The sequence below is a fragment of the Corticium candelabrum genome, chromosome 22 (assembly GCF_963422355.1).
Source record: "Corticium candelabrum chromosome 22, ooCorCand1.1, whole genome shotgun sequence".
In the NCBI taxonomy this organism is placed as follows: Eukaryota; Metazoa; Porifera; class Homoscleromorpha; order Homosclerophorida; family Plakinidae; genus Corticium; species Corticium candelabrum.
The window spans coordinates 4,373,323-4,386,307 of NC_085106.1; the positions used below are offsets into that span (position 1 = coordinate 4,373,323).

The window sequence follows — 12,985 nt, forward strand, 5'->3', positions numbered from 1 at the left end:
ATGGAGTTCTGAGGTAACTGACACAGGTATAGATAATAGTGTTTATATCTAATATATATGTATGAATTATATCTGTGAATTTACAGTTCTAATTGAGCAATGCTGCATCATGGGAATTTCAGGCTGTTCTGTATGTAATTTAGAGGTGACATCACGCGGGCAGCAACATACAATCTGTTTGTCAACAAGAAATGTCACAAGACAAAGTGCATTTTTAATTGTACCTCCAGCACACAATGAAAAGATGTTTTACCAAGTGGCAAAAGATTAAGTTTAGCTTACTCAATGGCAATTCGAAAAACTAATTACTTCTCAGACGAAGACTCAACTCAACTCAACAAAGAACAAACAGTTTCTGACTGAAAGTACATTATTCTGGAAGGTTAATTTCTGTGAGCTTAGAGACTACAGAGTCTGCAGAAGGTCGTTTTTCAGGACTGATCTGCAAGCAACTTGCAACAACATCTTTAGCAACTGATGGCATAACTCTAGAAATATCTGGTCCTCTGGCATAAAAGAAATGCCATTGAATGGCCATTGGCTTTCTGTTGATTTCATTCCAAATGAAACATCCTGTTAGGAGTTCATACAGCACACACCCTAACACCCATATGTCCGTTTGTGTGGAATAGTCGCAATCAAAGACTTCTGGAGCAGAGTAAGCTGCTGTTCCCATCACTGCTGCTGTGCCCATGCTTGTTATTTCTCTGGTACAAGCCAGCCCATAGTCTGCTAAGTAGGGATGATAAGTATGGGCATCTATCTGTAACAGATGTTGCAAGTTATATCCCACTATTTGATTATTTCACATCACTCTTACTAAAATGTTGTCTGTCTTCAAATCTCTATGGAGCACCTTAGGTTTTGCATTATGCGTGTATCCTAGAGCCGATGTCACTTGGGCAGCAATTTGCATTCTGTTTGTCAAAGAGAACTGTAAAGGACAAAGAAGGGCATTCCTCCAGTGCACAATGAATATAGTACATGTTACTATTTAATAATTCATTAACAATCTCACCTGCAAGTTTGAAGTCTGTGCAAACAGAGCTCGAAAGAGACTTGGTCCGTTAACTAAGTTCGTGACAATATACAATGTTGATGGCACTTCTTTCGCCCATGCGAGGATCATGATAATGTGCGGGTGCCGAAGATGTCTAGACGACATAAACATCCATTCAATATTGTTGACAGGCATGTTTGCAACGTATATGGTCACTAACAATAAAACTGAAATTTCTCTCTCAGGTGTAATGGGAAAATTTTTACTTGCTCAAATTGAATTATTTTAATGGCAACTCTGGACCCACTCCACTTTGCTTCATACACTGTGCCAAAATTTCCTTTACCCGGCTGCTTTCCAATCTGAATGGTACTTGGCTGCACTTCTAGCTTGACACACAAACTATCTGTACAAAACGATAAAGTTAACAACACGATGTAGCAAACATGTACAAGTAATCAATGGTCAATATGCTAGTTACCTAAAGGTGATTCTGTCTTCCTGTCAGCATCAGATGTGGCATTCACTTGCTGCTCATCAGTCTGAACTCCTAAAGACTTGTATGACAAATGAATTGATGTTTGTACTGCTACAGATGTGGTCGCAGTTGCTGTGTGATGGGACTGGATTGCACCAGGGGACCCATACGCTGGTCCAGGCTCTTCACCTTTTCCTACAGCACTGTCATTGTGTGTCCTATCAACAAATGTGTATAATCTAATTGTAACTGGTCTATGAAGACTGGGTGTACTGTACCAACCAGCTCTCATAAACTGTAAAAGAGTCATCAGATGTAACCTCCATCTCGTCATAGATTGCAATGCCAAATAGAGGTTTGCAAGTAAATAAGTAAGCGTTCTTAGTCACCTCTGAACAACGTGATTCGCAGCCAAATACGCTAGAATCACCTTCAAAGGTTTTCCCTCTTGATAGTAAATTCTAATTCTCTCTAAACCAAACCAAAATCGTGTCAGTCAAACTGCAAGCTAGAAAATAATGAGTAGATGCCATCCAGCTGAGCAGCGTCCATTTGGCAGTACGTTGTCGGCTGAATCGAGTGGTGTACTTCAAAGAGACAGCAAGCCGTTCTATCTTATGGGGAAAACGACTAGAAGCATCAAAATCAATGATTACACTACGTAACTCTACATCGGGCTGCACTGCACACGGCATAACCCCTCTCGGCCACGCAAATCCAGGACAAAAATAACCGTAGTAGCCCGGATGTTGGGTACGTAACGTTTTCTGAAGCTTAGACTAGACGGCATTCTGAACGTTTCTCTTCGGATAGGGAAAGACCGACAATGAACACTTCTCCTGTCGAAAGCATCATCTTGAGGTAAGCCGTAGTGATGTAGAAGTTCGCTAGAAAGTTTGCTGGAAAACAGCTCTAGCGTCACTATTTTACTACAAAGTGGAACCACTGACGGCAAACAGTAGATTTTCAGACACGTTTATGTTGTGCATTCTCGATATATCCGAAGCTGTCAGGGTTCAGAGGAAAGGTAAGGTAATACGGGGTAACTCCGATCACGGGGTAACTCCGATCACGTGACAGTAAACCGCTCAGCGTTGTTGATGAGAAAACCGTACGCCTTTCCCATTACAGCACGTAAGTAGACGACCCTTCGTGGTTTTAGCAGGCAGTGACATAACCACTAAGTCCTTGCCGTTGTGTCTCAAACGGCTTGTTTGTTGTGAGAACGACCTAGGTAGCGGAACTTGCGGTCCAAAAACTTTCTTGTTAGAGACAATCCAAAAGACTAAATGCTATTTTGTGCAACCCACTCTACCACTAAATACGTTGATGCAGACGAAACGCACCGTTGCCCTTCCTTTAGAGTCCAAAATTCGATCACATTGTCACAGTCGTAGACTTACTTCGCTTGCGTTCTGATCTGCTTTATTCGTTTACTTTGCAATAATGGTACGACATTATCAACCTAAAGGAATTAAGAACAAGTTCTCTGACGAAGCCCTGAGAAAGGCACTGCAAGATCTTGCTGAAAACCAGGACAGCATAAGGAAGACGGCAGCTGTGTACGGCATTCCCTACTCAACCCTTCGCGATCATCACAAGGGAGTCAGTAAAACGCGATACGGTGGACGGCCAACAGTCTTGACTTACCAGGAAGAGAGAGAAATAGTGCAATGTTGCATTGTGCTGCAAGAGATGGGGTTTCCCCTTGATAGATCAAGTCTCAGCAACGTCATCTCAGATTACCTTAGAGCAAATGCTAGAGAAAATCCTTTTCCTGATGATTTACCTGGTCCTGACTGGTTTGTTGGCTTCTTTAAGCGATGGAAGAGTGCACTGAGTCAAAGGAAACCACAACATCTGTCAAAGAAACGTGCTAAGGCATTGACCAAAGAGAGAATTGAGGGTTGGATGGAATTTGTCAAGAAGATCTACAGGAAGGCTGGGTTGTTTAAACTGAGTAAGAAAGAGCTGTCCAAAAGAATTTGGAACTGTGATGAAACCGCTTTTGCTACAGCCTCCTCATCTAGAATGGTCCTAACTAGGAGAGGAGCTAAGTATGTATATGAGACCATGGCAGGGAGTGGAGGTGAACACATTACTGTCCATTGGGGTGGAAATGCCAATGGAGACAAAATCCCTCCCTATGTTCTATATAAAGCTCAGCACATGTATCATACCAGGACCCTTAGTGGCCCTACTGAAGCAATGTATGGAGTATCAGCCAGCGGGTGGATGGAAAAACAAAACTTTTACAGCTGGTTTGTAAAAGGCTTCATACCAGTGCTCAAGAAGATGAAACTGATTGCAGAAAATGAAGAGCCATCTACTACACTGACGACAACAGAACCAAGTCTTGTCAGTGACAGTAGTGATGACTCAGACTTCACAGATGATACTAGCCCCAGCGTGATCTTGTTTTTCGATGGACACTATTCACACATCAACTTGGATGTCATCAATGTGGCAAGAAAATACAACATCATTCTCGTAACCCTGCCTCCAAATACCACGCACGCATTATAACCTCTGGATGTAGGCGTGTTTGCTCCCATGAAGAAAAATTGGCAGAAAATTCTGACCGACTACAAACGAAGAACAAGGGACAAGGTGTCCGTAAAACAATTTTTCCCAAATTACTAAAACAGCTGACAGACACATCCATGAAACCACACCAATTTCAAGGTACATTTCGAGGAGCTGGTTTATATCCAAAGCCATCAGCTACAGCCATTCCTCAAGCAAAAATTAGTCCAGCAGATGCTGTTACTACACGAACACCATGCAAGAGCCCTCGTTCTCCGACAGCAGCTACCACTCCTGCAATCAAACTTCAGCTTAGACACCACTTCTCCAAGTTGTTCCAGAAAACAAGAACGCCTATTCCACCACCACGGCCAAAGCCATCTGCTCGTGTAGACTTGGCATACTATGGAGAAGTCATAACAAGTCATGAGGCCTACTCTAGAATAAAAGCACAAGATGAAAGAAAACAGCAAAGACTGGCAAAAGCAAAAAAGGAAAGCAACCTGCACGCCAAGGCAAACGAAAAACTGCAGTAACAGAAGAAAGAGATGAAAACAAGTGCCAGGGATGCGGAGGACTGTTCGACAACGACAGCAATGAAAAGCAAGAAGATTGGGTGGGTTGTGAACACTGTTGGCGGTGGTATCACTACGATTGTGCTGGGCTTTCAGAGCTTCCAGAAGACGAGGACCCTTGGACATGCTCCAAATGCAGCTAAATGTACATATATCAGAATCAATCAGAGTAAGGCTAGCGCGAGTAGATGCACTGTACGTAGCACGTCCACACGTTACCCTGCACATAGCTACTAGCTCAGTTTCTGATTAAGAGTGTTCAGTATAACTATTAAATCATAATCATGTAACCAACGCGTACCTTGCAGCAGCAGAAATGACGCGCAGAGGAGTGATTGGAGTTGCCCCGCCCTTGGGTATTCAGAGATATGCATGCGAGTAACTTCCCGAGTCTACTGTATAGTAACTAGCAGCCGTAAGTCCATTGCAACGCAAGAAAACAATAAGTAGAAGTTGCTCTTCACGATAACAGTGTTTCACATCCAGAGCCTAGTTCTTCGTGGCTACAGCCGGGAAACTGTCAAAGTGTGGTCGGAGTTACCCCGGATTACCTTACCAGTGTGAGTGATCCATCTATCAGTGTGAGTGTCAATGATTTACAGCGCTCACCCTTCTCTGATTGCCAGTAGAAGCTTGTAAGGTAGGGGAGGTAACTGTGTAGTGCGCCGCCATTTTCAATGATGACGTCATGAGTTCATTGCAGCACACGTGCAGGTGGTACACTGTATAGCCTTCGGTTGCTGTAACAAAGATGTCGACAGCAAGCGAGAGGTGAGTTTCTCTACTCTACCACTCAAGAAGCCAGATCTCTTGAAGCAATGGCTTGTCAAGTTGCGTTTGAAAGACCCACACGTCCAGACTTATCCAAGTACAGCCGCGTTTGTTCTGAGCACCTTACTCCAGAATGTTTCAAACGTGACCTAAAAGCTGAGCTACCCAGAACAAACACCGTGAGACGTCTCAAGCCAGACGCGTTGCCTACAATCTTTTCTTTCATGGAGTAAAAACCGCAACGTATCACCGGCAGGAAGCGAGCACAAAGAACTGTAATGGCCACGCCTCGCCTTTCTAAACATATATACATTGGGTACTGTACCAAGACGTAACGTATTGTAACATTACGCCTATATGTCCACAAGAAGATGTAGACAGAACTTAAATAGCTACACAAAAAATCTAGATATGAACACAACACTCTGTTATTGTAACAAGCCAGGGCGACAACATTACACATTACAGTCATAACACTAAAGTTTAATTGAACTGCAAACATTCTTGTCTACTGTTACACACTGTGCTTAGGTAGCATGCAAACCAAGTACTGTACTAGTCGATTTTGGTGGAGCATAATTCACTCCAACACTTTCTAAATTTAGTAAATAGACTAAAGCAGTAAATGACCATGTGCTAGGCAGTTGAAGAGATTCTCTTGTGTACATCTAGCAAAATGGCAAAGGAAGATAATGAAGAAGTAGAAGCACCTCAAGAAAATATTTTTGTGCTGGTGTCCCTTAGTCTACTCGTGAGGTAGGAATACAGTATGACCTGGATGACATTCTAGGAAACAGGGTTTTTTTTATACTACCAGGGAATATTTCATTGGCTCTGACTTTAGCAAGAAGCTTGTCTAGTGTAGGATACTCCTTTTGCTCGTACATTTTGTGAACAGTACGACGAATAGCACCTCTGTCAAAATCATCCACGTTGACTGCAAAGCGAGGTACTGTATATCTCTTTCTCTTCTTGGGACTTCTAAAGCTGCCGCCTGTAGCCTTGGATTCTGAGTTGATTTTGGACAGCTGAGTTTTACTAATTCCAGTTGCCATTGAAAGACGGTCAGTAACTTTTGTGAGGCTTATTCTTTGTTTGGAGTTGCATTCCATCTCCATAAACCGTCTGACCTTGTCAATGAGAAACTTCTCTGCGGATGTAATACGTCTACCGTGGTGAGACATGAAGGAACACTATGAACACTTGAAGAAATGGGGTTTGCGTGAGTTCGCAGGGGTAGTTTTATATCTGGCAGAGAGCGAGCGAGGTTCAGTGATTTAACTTCAGTGACCTGCAGGAACAAGTACTGAATATTGTGATGACGTGTAGAAACAAGATAGAAGACTGTATTTTGAGCTGTAAATTGTTGAACTTCTGTCTTGTTGTAATACAATACTACTGCACTGCGTGCAAAAACAAGCTATTGATGTCATAATCATTTAGGAGGTCACAGGCAATTAGTTAAACGTTTCTAAACAAACACAGGTGCTTCATTATATAGTTCCAGATTCACAGTGAACGCGAACAGAGAGTAGGGACATGGTTAGTGTCGGTTACAAGTGTACTTTGTCGGCGTAGTATATACAGGAAACGACTGTCGCGTGGGATCTTCACTAATTAGCGTGCAGTAAGTAGGCGGCAGTCCAATGCATTGCAGTAGAGGCATATGACGCATTACAGCTTCAACTGAGAACCTGTGTACGCGTTCAAAGGCCTATGATGCACTGCAAGTGCCATTTCTGATCTGCCATTTCACCACTACGCTCTCTACCTCATCACTGCAATCTCTTGCTAACTCTTGACAGCGGCCTCAAATCGCAATATCGACAAGTACAGAGGCTTGAACCGCGTCAAAGTCCAATCGAAAGCTCAGTTCCTAGCTAATAACATTAGTATGACACGCGCTGAAGAATTTGATTACATACTTACTCCTGCCCAGAAAGGCGTTACCATACCAGACGTAGTGGTGATGGAAGCGCATCCAGGGCTGCAATCCACACTGAGTCTGGGGTGAGGCTAGCCCTAGACATGTACTTTGGTCCATCGCTCAGTGTTCATATTAGTGATTCTAATCAAAGCCTGCCTGTGCGCGCGTGCGTACGTGTGTGTGTGTGTGTGTGTGTGTGTGTGTGTGTGTGTGTGTGTGTGTGTGCCGTAGCTCAATTGGTTAGAGAGTGCATTTGGAGAATGAAAACACCCGGGATTTTGCAAGGTTGCAGGTTCAAGTCACAGTGATGGCGAGCTATGGCATAATTTCCATAAGCAAGAAACTTACACACAATTGCTTCTTTCGACTCAGGAGTATAAATGAGTACCTGATCATTGACTGGGGTGGACATGACCGCTGGCTTGGCAGTAACATCATGCAGCAGACAGGAACTTGTGGGCTTTGGTGTCCAGTCCCAAAGCTGCGCCATAGTCTGTGCCCCTGGATGACTCTGGCCAAGCTCCAGGTGGATTGTAGAGCTGGCCCTAAGCCTCCACGTAGCGCATGGAGGCTCTGTCTCCAAAGGCAGGAGGAGCTATCTCCGCATCTTAACCTTAAGGTTGACGTCATTCACGGATGACGTGTGGGCTTAACGTTTGTCCATTTTTTGTCCATGTGTGTGTTGTCCAATGATTGGTATAGTTGTTGCTTGTATTTGTGTGAGTACATGTTAATAAGACAAATTATCACATTTATGCAACTATACCTTCCTTTGCAGGAAACACGTTGAAACAACCCGGGCTTTCAGAAACTTCGTTTTGATCGTGCTTTTGTGTTTTCCTTTTCTCCTGATACTGTTCAGCAATGTAAACGATCGAAAGCCGTAAGAGGAGTGATACTAACTTGAATATATATATATATATATGAATATATATATATATATATATATATATATATATATATATATATATATAGACATATATGTATAAGACAATGGTAACATTACAACTCATCATGGTTGGTAATTATTTGGACAGAAAAAAATAATATAAGATGTTATATAGTTAGTTTACTATAAATTACATAACTGTTTCTTATAAAGTTGGCATAACAACGACACCCCTAGGGCACGTTACAAGAAATTGAAAATCTAGACATGCAGTGCATGCGTTAAAATTTTAAAACTGTAAATGGAAATGATAAAAATAACGGTGACAAGCAATTCAATGAGCTGAATGTACTTGACGCAAACTGTTGTAATTATCATAAATCGTTACAGAATGGTGCAGCTAGATCACTTCGTTAATTTACCCTAATCGCTGCTATTGTACCGTCTAGAATTCTCAGACTGCCAAGACATGTTCTTCAAAGTACTCACAAGTGGATACGAGGCCTTCAATCATCCCCACCTCCCAACCGTTCTCTATGGATTTCTGTCGGTTGTGATACAAAGTACCCTCTGTTTTCCTGCCAGTCCAAACACGAGGCCCGCGGTAAAGGGCTTGGCAATGTGATTGCTGTCAATGAAACACACTTTCGTCATCCTATCCTTCAGAGACATTGGAACAGTTGCGCGATCGTTGGCTCATCGGGTCGTTTGCTGAAAACTGAATATGGACGTCACATCGATGATCACGAAATTGTCGCCAGAATCAACTACCCGCCAATAAAGGGATACGAAAAACACGTGGGATCTCGACCTTCCGACATCTTTTTTTTCGGAGACAAAGTAGACAGATGTTTCAACGAAAGTCACCCTGAAGCCAAGCTGATGGTTTTTCCTCTCCCGTATAAGAATAGGCGTAGAGGTGTTTCTTTCGAAAAATGCGAAGCTAACAGGGAATTGCCATTGTATACTATTTCAAATTACATTATGGGGTTCGCAGGAGCGCTAATTTACAACTATACCGTAGCCCACCGTCCTCCCACAATGAAGGCGCGTCAGGTAAGAAAGACAATGCCATCATCAGGTTTTCGGTCGGTTATTTTTACAATGATGATGTGCAAGCACGTTGATGCGTATGGGTTTGGACTGAGTGGAGATAAAGAAGAGCCGGTTCATTACTACGAGAAAAGCACAGACAGTACAAGGTTTCGACAGGCTCACAAACCTAATGTTGAATTGGAGCTCATGAGACATTGGCCAAATACGGCATTGTCCGATTTCTATCCGCCCTTTGGCAAATTACGGGTATTTACATAAATGTTAAACAAATACTAGTAAATGTACGTTTATAGCTGGGGCAACGTATCTGTATATTTCAGAATTCAAATTGTGATGAGAAATAAACTCTATGTCTACAGAACAGATATGTAAAACTAAAAACTATACGGGCTTCTTGTGCACTTCTGTTGGCAGTGCGAAGTTAGAAATGCAAATGAGGTTGACATAGCTACAATTGATGAATTTCTGCAACGTGTGTAATAACCGATGCATAACTGATGCATTACGTCAGTTAATTCCCACTGACCATTTATCTGTGGAGAAAACAACCAAATCAGAATCAGAAATATGGCCATCCGTGATGTCGTCCTTTGTCTTCAATCCTCCAGCAAATTCCATGGCTTTAACTCTATTCCCTAACCACACTGCACAAATAGTACCGAAATGTTCTGATAAGAGCCCTACCGTTGTATGCACGGAAATACGATATATATATATATATATATATATATATATATATATATATATATATATATATATATATAATATATATATATCTCTATATATAAAGCTCAAATTGTCTGTCTGTCTGTCTGTCTGTCTGTCTGTCTGTGTGTGTGTGTGTGTGTGTGTGTGTGTGTGTGTGTGTGTGTGCATGTTCGCGTTTGGCGGCCACGTCTTTTGTCCGTTCGCAACCGAAATCGGCACGCACACTCGGCACGCACAGAGGAAGGTTTGCGTAAAAAATAAAAAATAATGCACCGGGTCCCCTCTCGAGGGATCGACCCACGCGTAAAATTTCTCGACGACGCAAATGCTACACATTGCAGTTCATTCGAACACACGCCCGCACCAGTCCCGTGTAGATCCTATGCATCGCCGTCCTTCGCAAAGCTTCGAGCAATCGAATATCTCGCCGACGAAACCTACTCTTCTATCGCTTGCGTTTCTCTCCAAATTCTGATCGCATTTGCACCGAATCCAACCTACACGTTTTCTGCAGCAAGCGCTACACGGGGAGTGTGTCGATTTCTATCGAAACAAGCGCGAAGAACAAGATTCGAATTCATTCAGCATATCCGGGACCTCGCAACAAAGATGCACGTGACGTGTCCAAAGACCTATCTTTACACTACAGTATCTTGCCCGTACGAAGGACGGGCCATGGATTTTAGTATATATATATATATATATATATATATATATATATATATATATATATATATATATGGCTATCTTATTGTACACCACCTTCGTTAGTGGTAGAGAATAAAGATGTTTTATCAAGTCTTCACGCATTTCCAAAAGGGTCAAGTCCTGGTGGTTCACAGTTGAGCGCGCAACATCTGTCGGATGCAATTTGTGGTACCATAGCCCCAGCAGCTCAATCCTGCCTTGACAATCTCACCGTTTTCATGAATAATCTGCTTGCCGGGAAATTACCTACATGTATTGCTCCTTGGCTAGTAGGTGTCCCTCTTACAGCTCCGAAAAAGAAGATTGGTGGGTACAGATCCATTGCAGTTGGTGAAACAATTCGTCGTCTTGCAAGTCGTTTGTGCTGTGCTGCCACTAAACCTCGTCTTGAAGTACTATTACTACCATATGGTCAAATAGGAGTAGCAGTAAAAGGCGGTTTGGAAGCTGCTGTCCACACGGTAAGATCGTTCATTAGTTGCCATTCTTCAGGGAAAGATCTCTGCTGTTTAAAAGTTGACATGAAGAACGCGTTCAATGAATGCAACACACTATCTTTTCTTAATCGTCTACATAAAGAATTGCCTGATATATATCCTTGGGTTTCTTAGTCTTATCATTGCGCTGGAGAATTGCGCTTTGACCCACCGTATTCTTTCCAAATCTGGTGTTCAACAAGGTGATCCATTGGGTCCACTGCTATTCAACCTAGTGGTTTTAGAACTCCTAGACGAGATTGGCAACCCAATTTCTGATCTGTGCTTACAAATTTGGTATTTGGACGATGGAGCATTTCTTGGCACAAGATCATCGATTGCTTCACTGCTTGATTCGTTACAATCAACAGGCGCAAAGTATGGCTTACACCTGAACTTGAACAAGTGTGAGGGCTTACACCTGAACTTGAACAAGTGTGAAGTTTTTTGGCCCAGCGGTGACCAAAATTTTCCAGAGATTCCTTCACAAGTCCAACGTGTTATGCAAGAAGAAGGTGGTGCAAATTTATGGGACTCACCCATTTATGGATCTGAACAGTATTATGATGCAGTTTTGCAAATCACATTAGCACCGTAACGAAAGCTCAAAACCATCTCATAGATATTGATAATCCTCAGATTGAATTTCAACTTCTGCGCAGTTGTTTATCTCTTCCTAAGATCAACCATCTTCTTCGCACTGTTCCCCCAAGAAAAGCAACGCAGAAACGCTATCTTTCGATCAATGCTTGCGACATTCACTAGAAATTTTGTCTCACTCGTCGCTTTCAGATGAAACGTGGTGTCAAGCATCCCTGCCAATCACTCTGGGAGGTCTGGGATTACGTGAAGCACAAAGTGTCTCTCCTCTTGCATTTATTGGTAGTTGCAATTCTAGCCGAGATCTAGTCAAACGCCTCCTTTCTACTTCTGCTACTAAAGAATCTTCGGTAGTTCTTTTGGATTGCGAGACGAGTTCCAAAGCAGCCTTTCTTCAGGAATTCGGGAGTCTTACATCAGACACTAATATTGACTCGGTATCTCAACGTTTATTGCAAAACCAAGTGGATACACGGAAGTTTGATTCATTGAAACAGTCTTCAACCACTCGTGACCAAGCTAGACTAAACGCAATATCTGAACCACATGCAGGAGCATGGCTCACAGCCATACCCAACCCAAATCTCGGGCTCGCTATGTCCAGGCATGAGTTCACTTTTGCTCTACGACTTCGGCTGGGTATTTCTCTTTTTCCGTCTCATTCAAACGCTGTACGCTGCCCATGTGGTCAATTGATTGACAAATTTGGTGATCATCTTCTCGGCTGTCGTAAGAATTCGTTGAGATCAAATGCCACGATCCTTTAAGGGACACCATATATAATGCACTGTTGATAGATGACAAAGGGACCTTACTGAACAGAGATTTACGTCACAGAATAACAATCGCCCTGGTGATGTTTACCATCCCAACTTTCTGTTTGGACGTCCTGCTATTTTGACCTTACCATTCGTAACACAGTCCAATTGAAATTTGTTGCCAACAGTGCAAATTCTGCTGGTTCAGCTGCAGCAGCAGATGAACTTGAAAAAGATCGCAAGTACGAAGAAGCAGTCGCTGACAGTGGTGCCTTGTTCTTCCCACTAGCATTGGAAACGTATGGTTGTTGAACTTCTGCTAGTCTGGATACTATTAAAACTATTGCGTCTAAAGTAGTGACTGCGACTAGTATTCCTTTTACACAAGCGTATTCTAATTTAATGCAACAATTGTCTGTTAATTTGTTGAAATTTAATGCTCGCATGATACAAGTAGATTAATGTAGATGCTGATGTAATTGCTTGGGATTTGCCGGTTTTGTCTGTTAGTAG

At 42.5% G+C, this 12,985-nt stretch overlaps 3 protein-coding genes across 6 annotated transcripts; 2 read left to right on the forward strand and 1 right to left on the reverse strand.

Annotated features, from left to right (window-relative positions):
- Positions 1 to 370: 370 nt before the first annotated feature.
- On the reverse strand, positions 371 to 2,203 carry LOC134197765 (uncharacterized). The gene is made up of 5 exons (XM_062667115.1): positions 1,761 to 2,203; positions 1,482 to 1,696; positions 1,221 to 1,406; positions 1,019 to 1,071; positions 371 to 763 (listed from the first exon to the last, which is right to left on the reverse strand). The coding sequence occupies exons 1-5, from the start codon at positions 1,802 to 1,804 to the stop codon at positions 371 to 373; spliced, it is 891 nt and encodes a 296-aa protein (XP_062523099.1). The 5' UTR covers positions 1,805 to 2,203.
- A 14-nt stretch (positions 2,204 to 2,217) lies between these two features.
- On the forward strand, positions 2,218 to 9,604 carry LOC134197396 (CMP-N-acetylneuraminate-beta-galactosamide-alpha-2,3-sialyltransferase 1-like). Of its 4 annotated transcripts, XM_062666714.1 has the most exons (4): positions 7,012 to 7,360; positions 8,056 to 8,160; positions 8,616 to 9,222; positions 9,286 to 9,604. In XM_062666714.1, exons 1-4 carry the CDS (start codon positions 7,245 to 7,247, stop codon positions 9,478 to 9,480), a joined length of 1,023 nt encoding a protein of 340 aa, XP_062522698.1. In that variant the 5' UTR covers positions 7,012 to 7,244; the 3' UTR covers positions 9,481 to 9,604. The 4 variants fall into 4 exon arrangements, with proteins under 4 accessions (XP_062522699.1, XP_062522700.1, XP_062522698.1 ...); XM_062666715.1 differs by lacking the exon at positions 7,012 to 7,360 and adding an exon at positions 2,218 to 2,339 and having other exon boundaries at positions 8,616 to 9,604; XM_062666713.1 differs by having other exon boundaries at positions 7,016 to 7,360; positions 8,616 to 9,604.
- Positions 2,366 to 4,874, forward strand: LOC134197397 (uncharacterized). Its single transcript, XM_062666717.1, has one exon. The coding sequence runs from the start codon at positions 2,925 to 2,927 to the stop codon at positions 4,002 to 4,004; it is 1,080 nt and encodes a 359-aa protein (XP_062522701.1). The 5' UTR covers positions 2,366 to 2,924; the 3' UTR covers positions 4,005 to 4,874.
- Positions 9,605 to 12,985: the final 3,381 nt, after the last annotated feature.

Excerpts from the sequence above, each read along its gene's own strand:
- LOC134197765 (XM_062667115.1), bottom strand. The coding sequence starts at position 1,804 with ATGGAGGTTACATCTGATGACTCTTTTACAGTTTATGAGAGCTG. Across the intron at positions 1,072-1,220 it reads AGAGAAATTTCAGTTTTATT|TTAACGGACCAAGTCTCTTT; the intron begins GTTAGTGACCAT and ends TCACGAACTTAG. Across the intron at positions 764-1,018 it reads CACAGACTTCAAACTTGCAG|ATAGATGCCCATACTTATCA; the intron begins GTGAGATTGTTA and ends CATCTGTTACAG.
- LOC134197397 (XM_062666717.1), top strand. The coding sequence starts at position 2,925 with ATGGTACGACATTATCAACCTAAAGGAATTAAGAACAAGTTCTCTGAC.
- LOC134197396 (XM_062666713.1), top strand. The coding sequence starts at position 7,245 with ATGACACGCGCTGAAGAATTTGATTACATACTTACTCCTGCCCAGAAA. Across the intron at positions 7,361-8,055 it reads CAATCCACACTGAGTCTGGG|GAAACACGTTGAAACAACCC; the intron begins GTGAGGCTAGCC and ends CTTCCTTTGCAG. Across the intron at positions 8,161-8,615 it reads AATGTAAACGATCGAAAGCC|AATTCTCAGACTGCCAAGAC; the intron begins GTAAGAGGAGTG and ends TGTACCGTCTAG.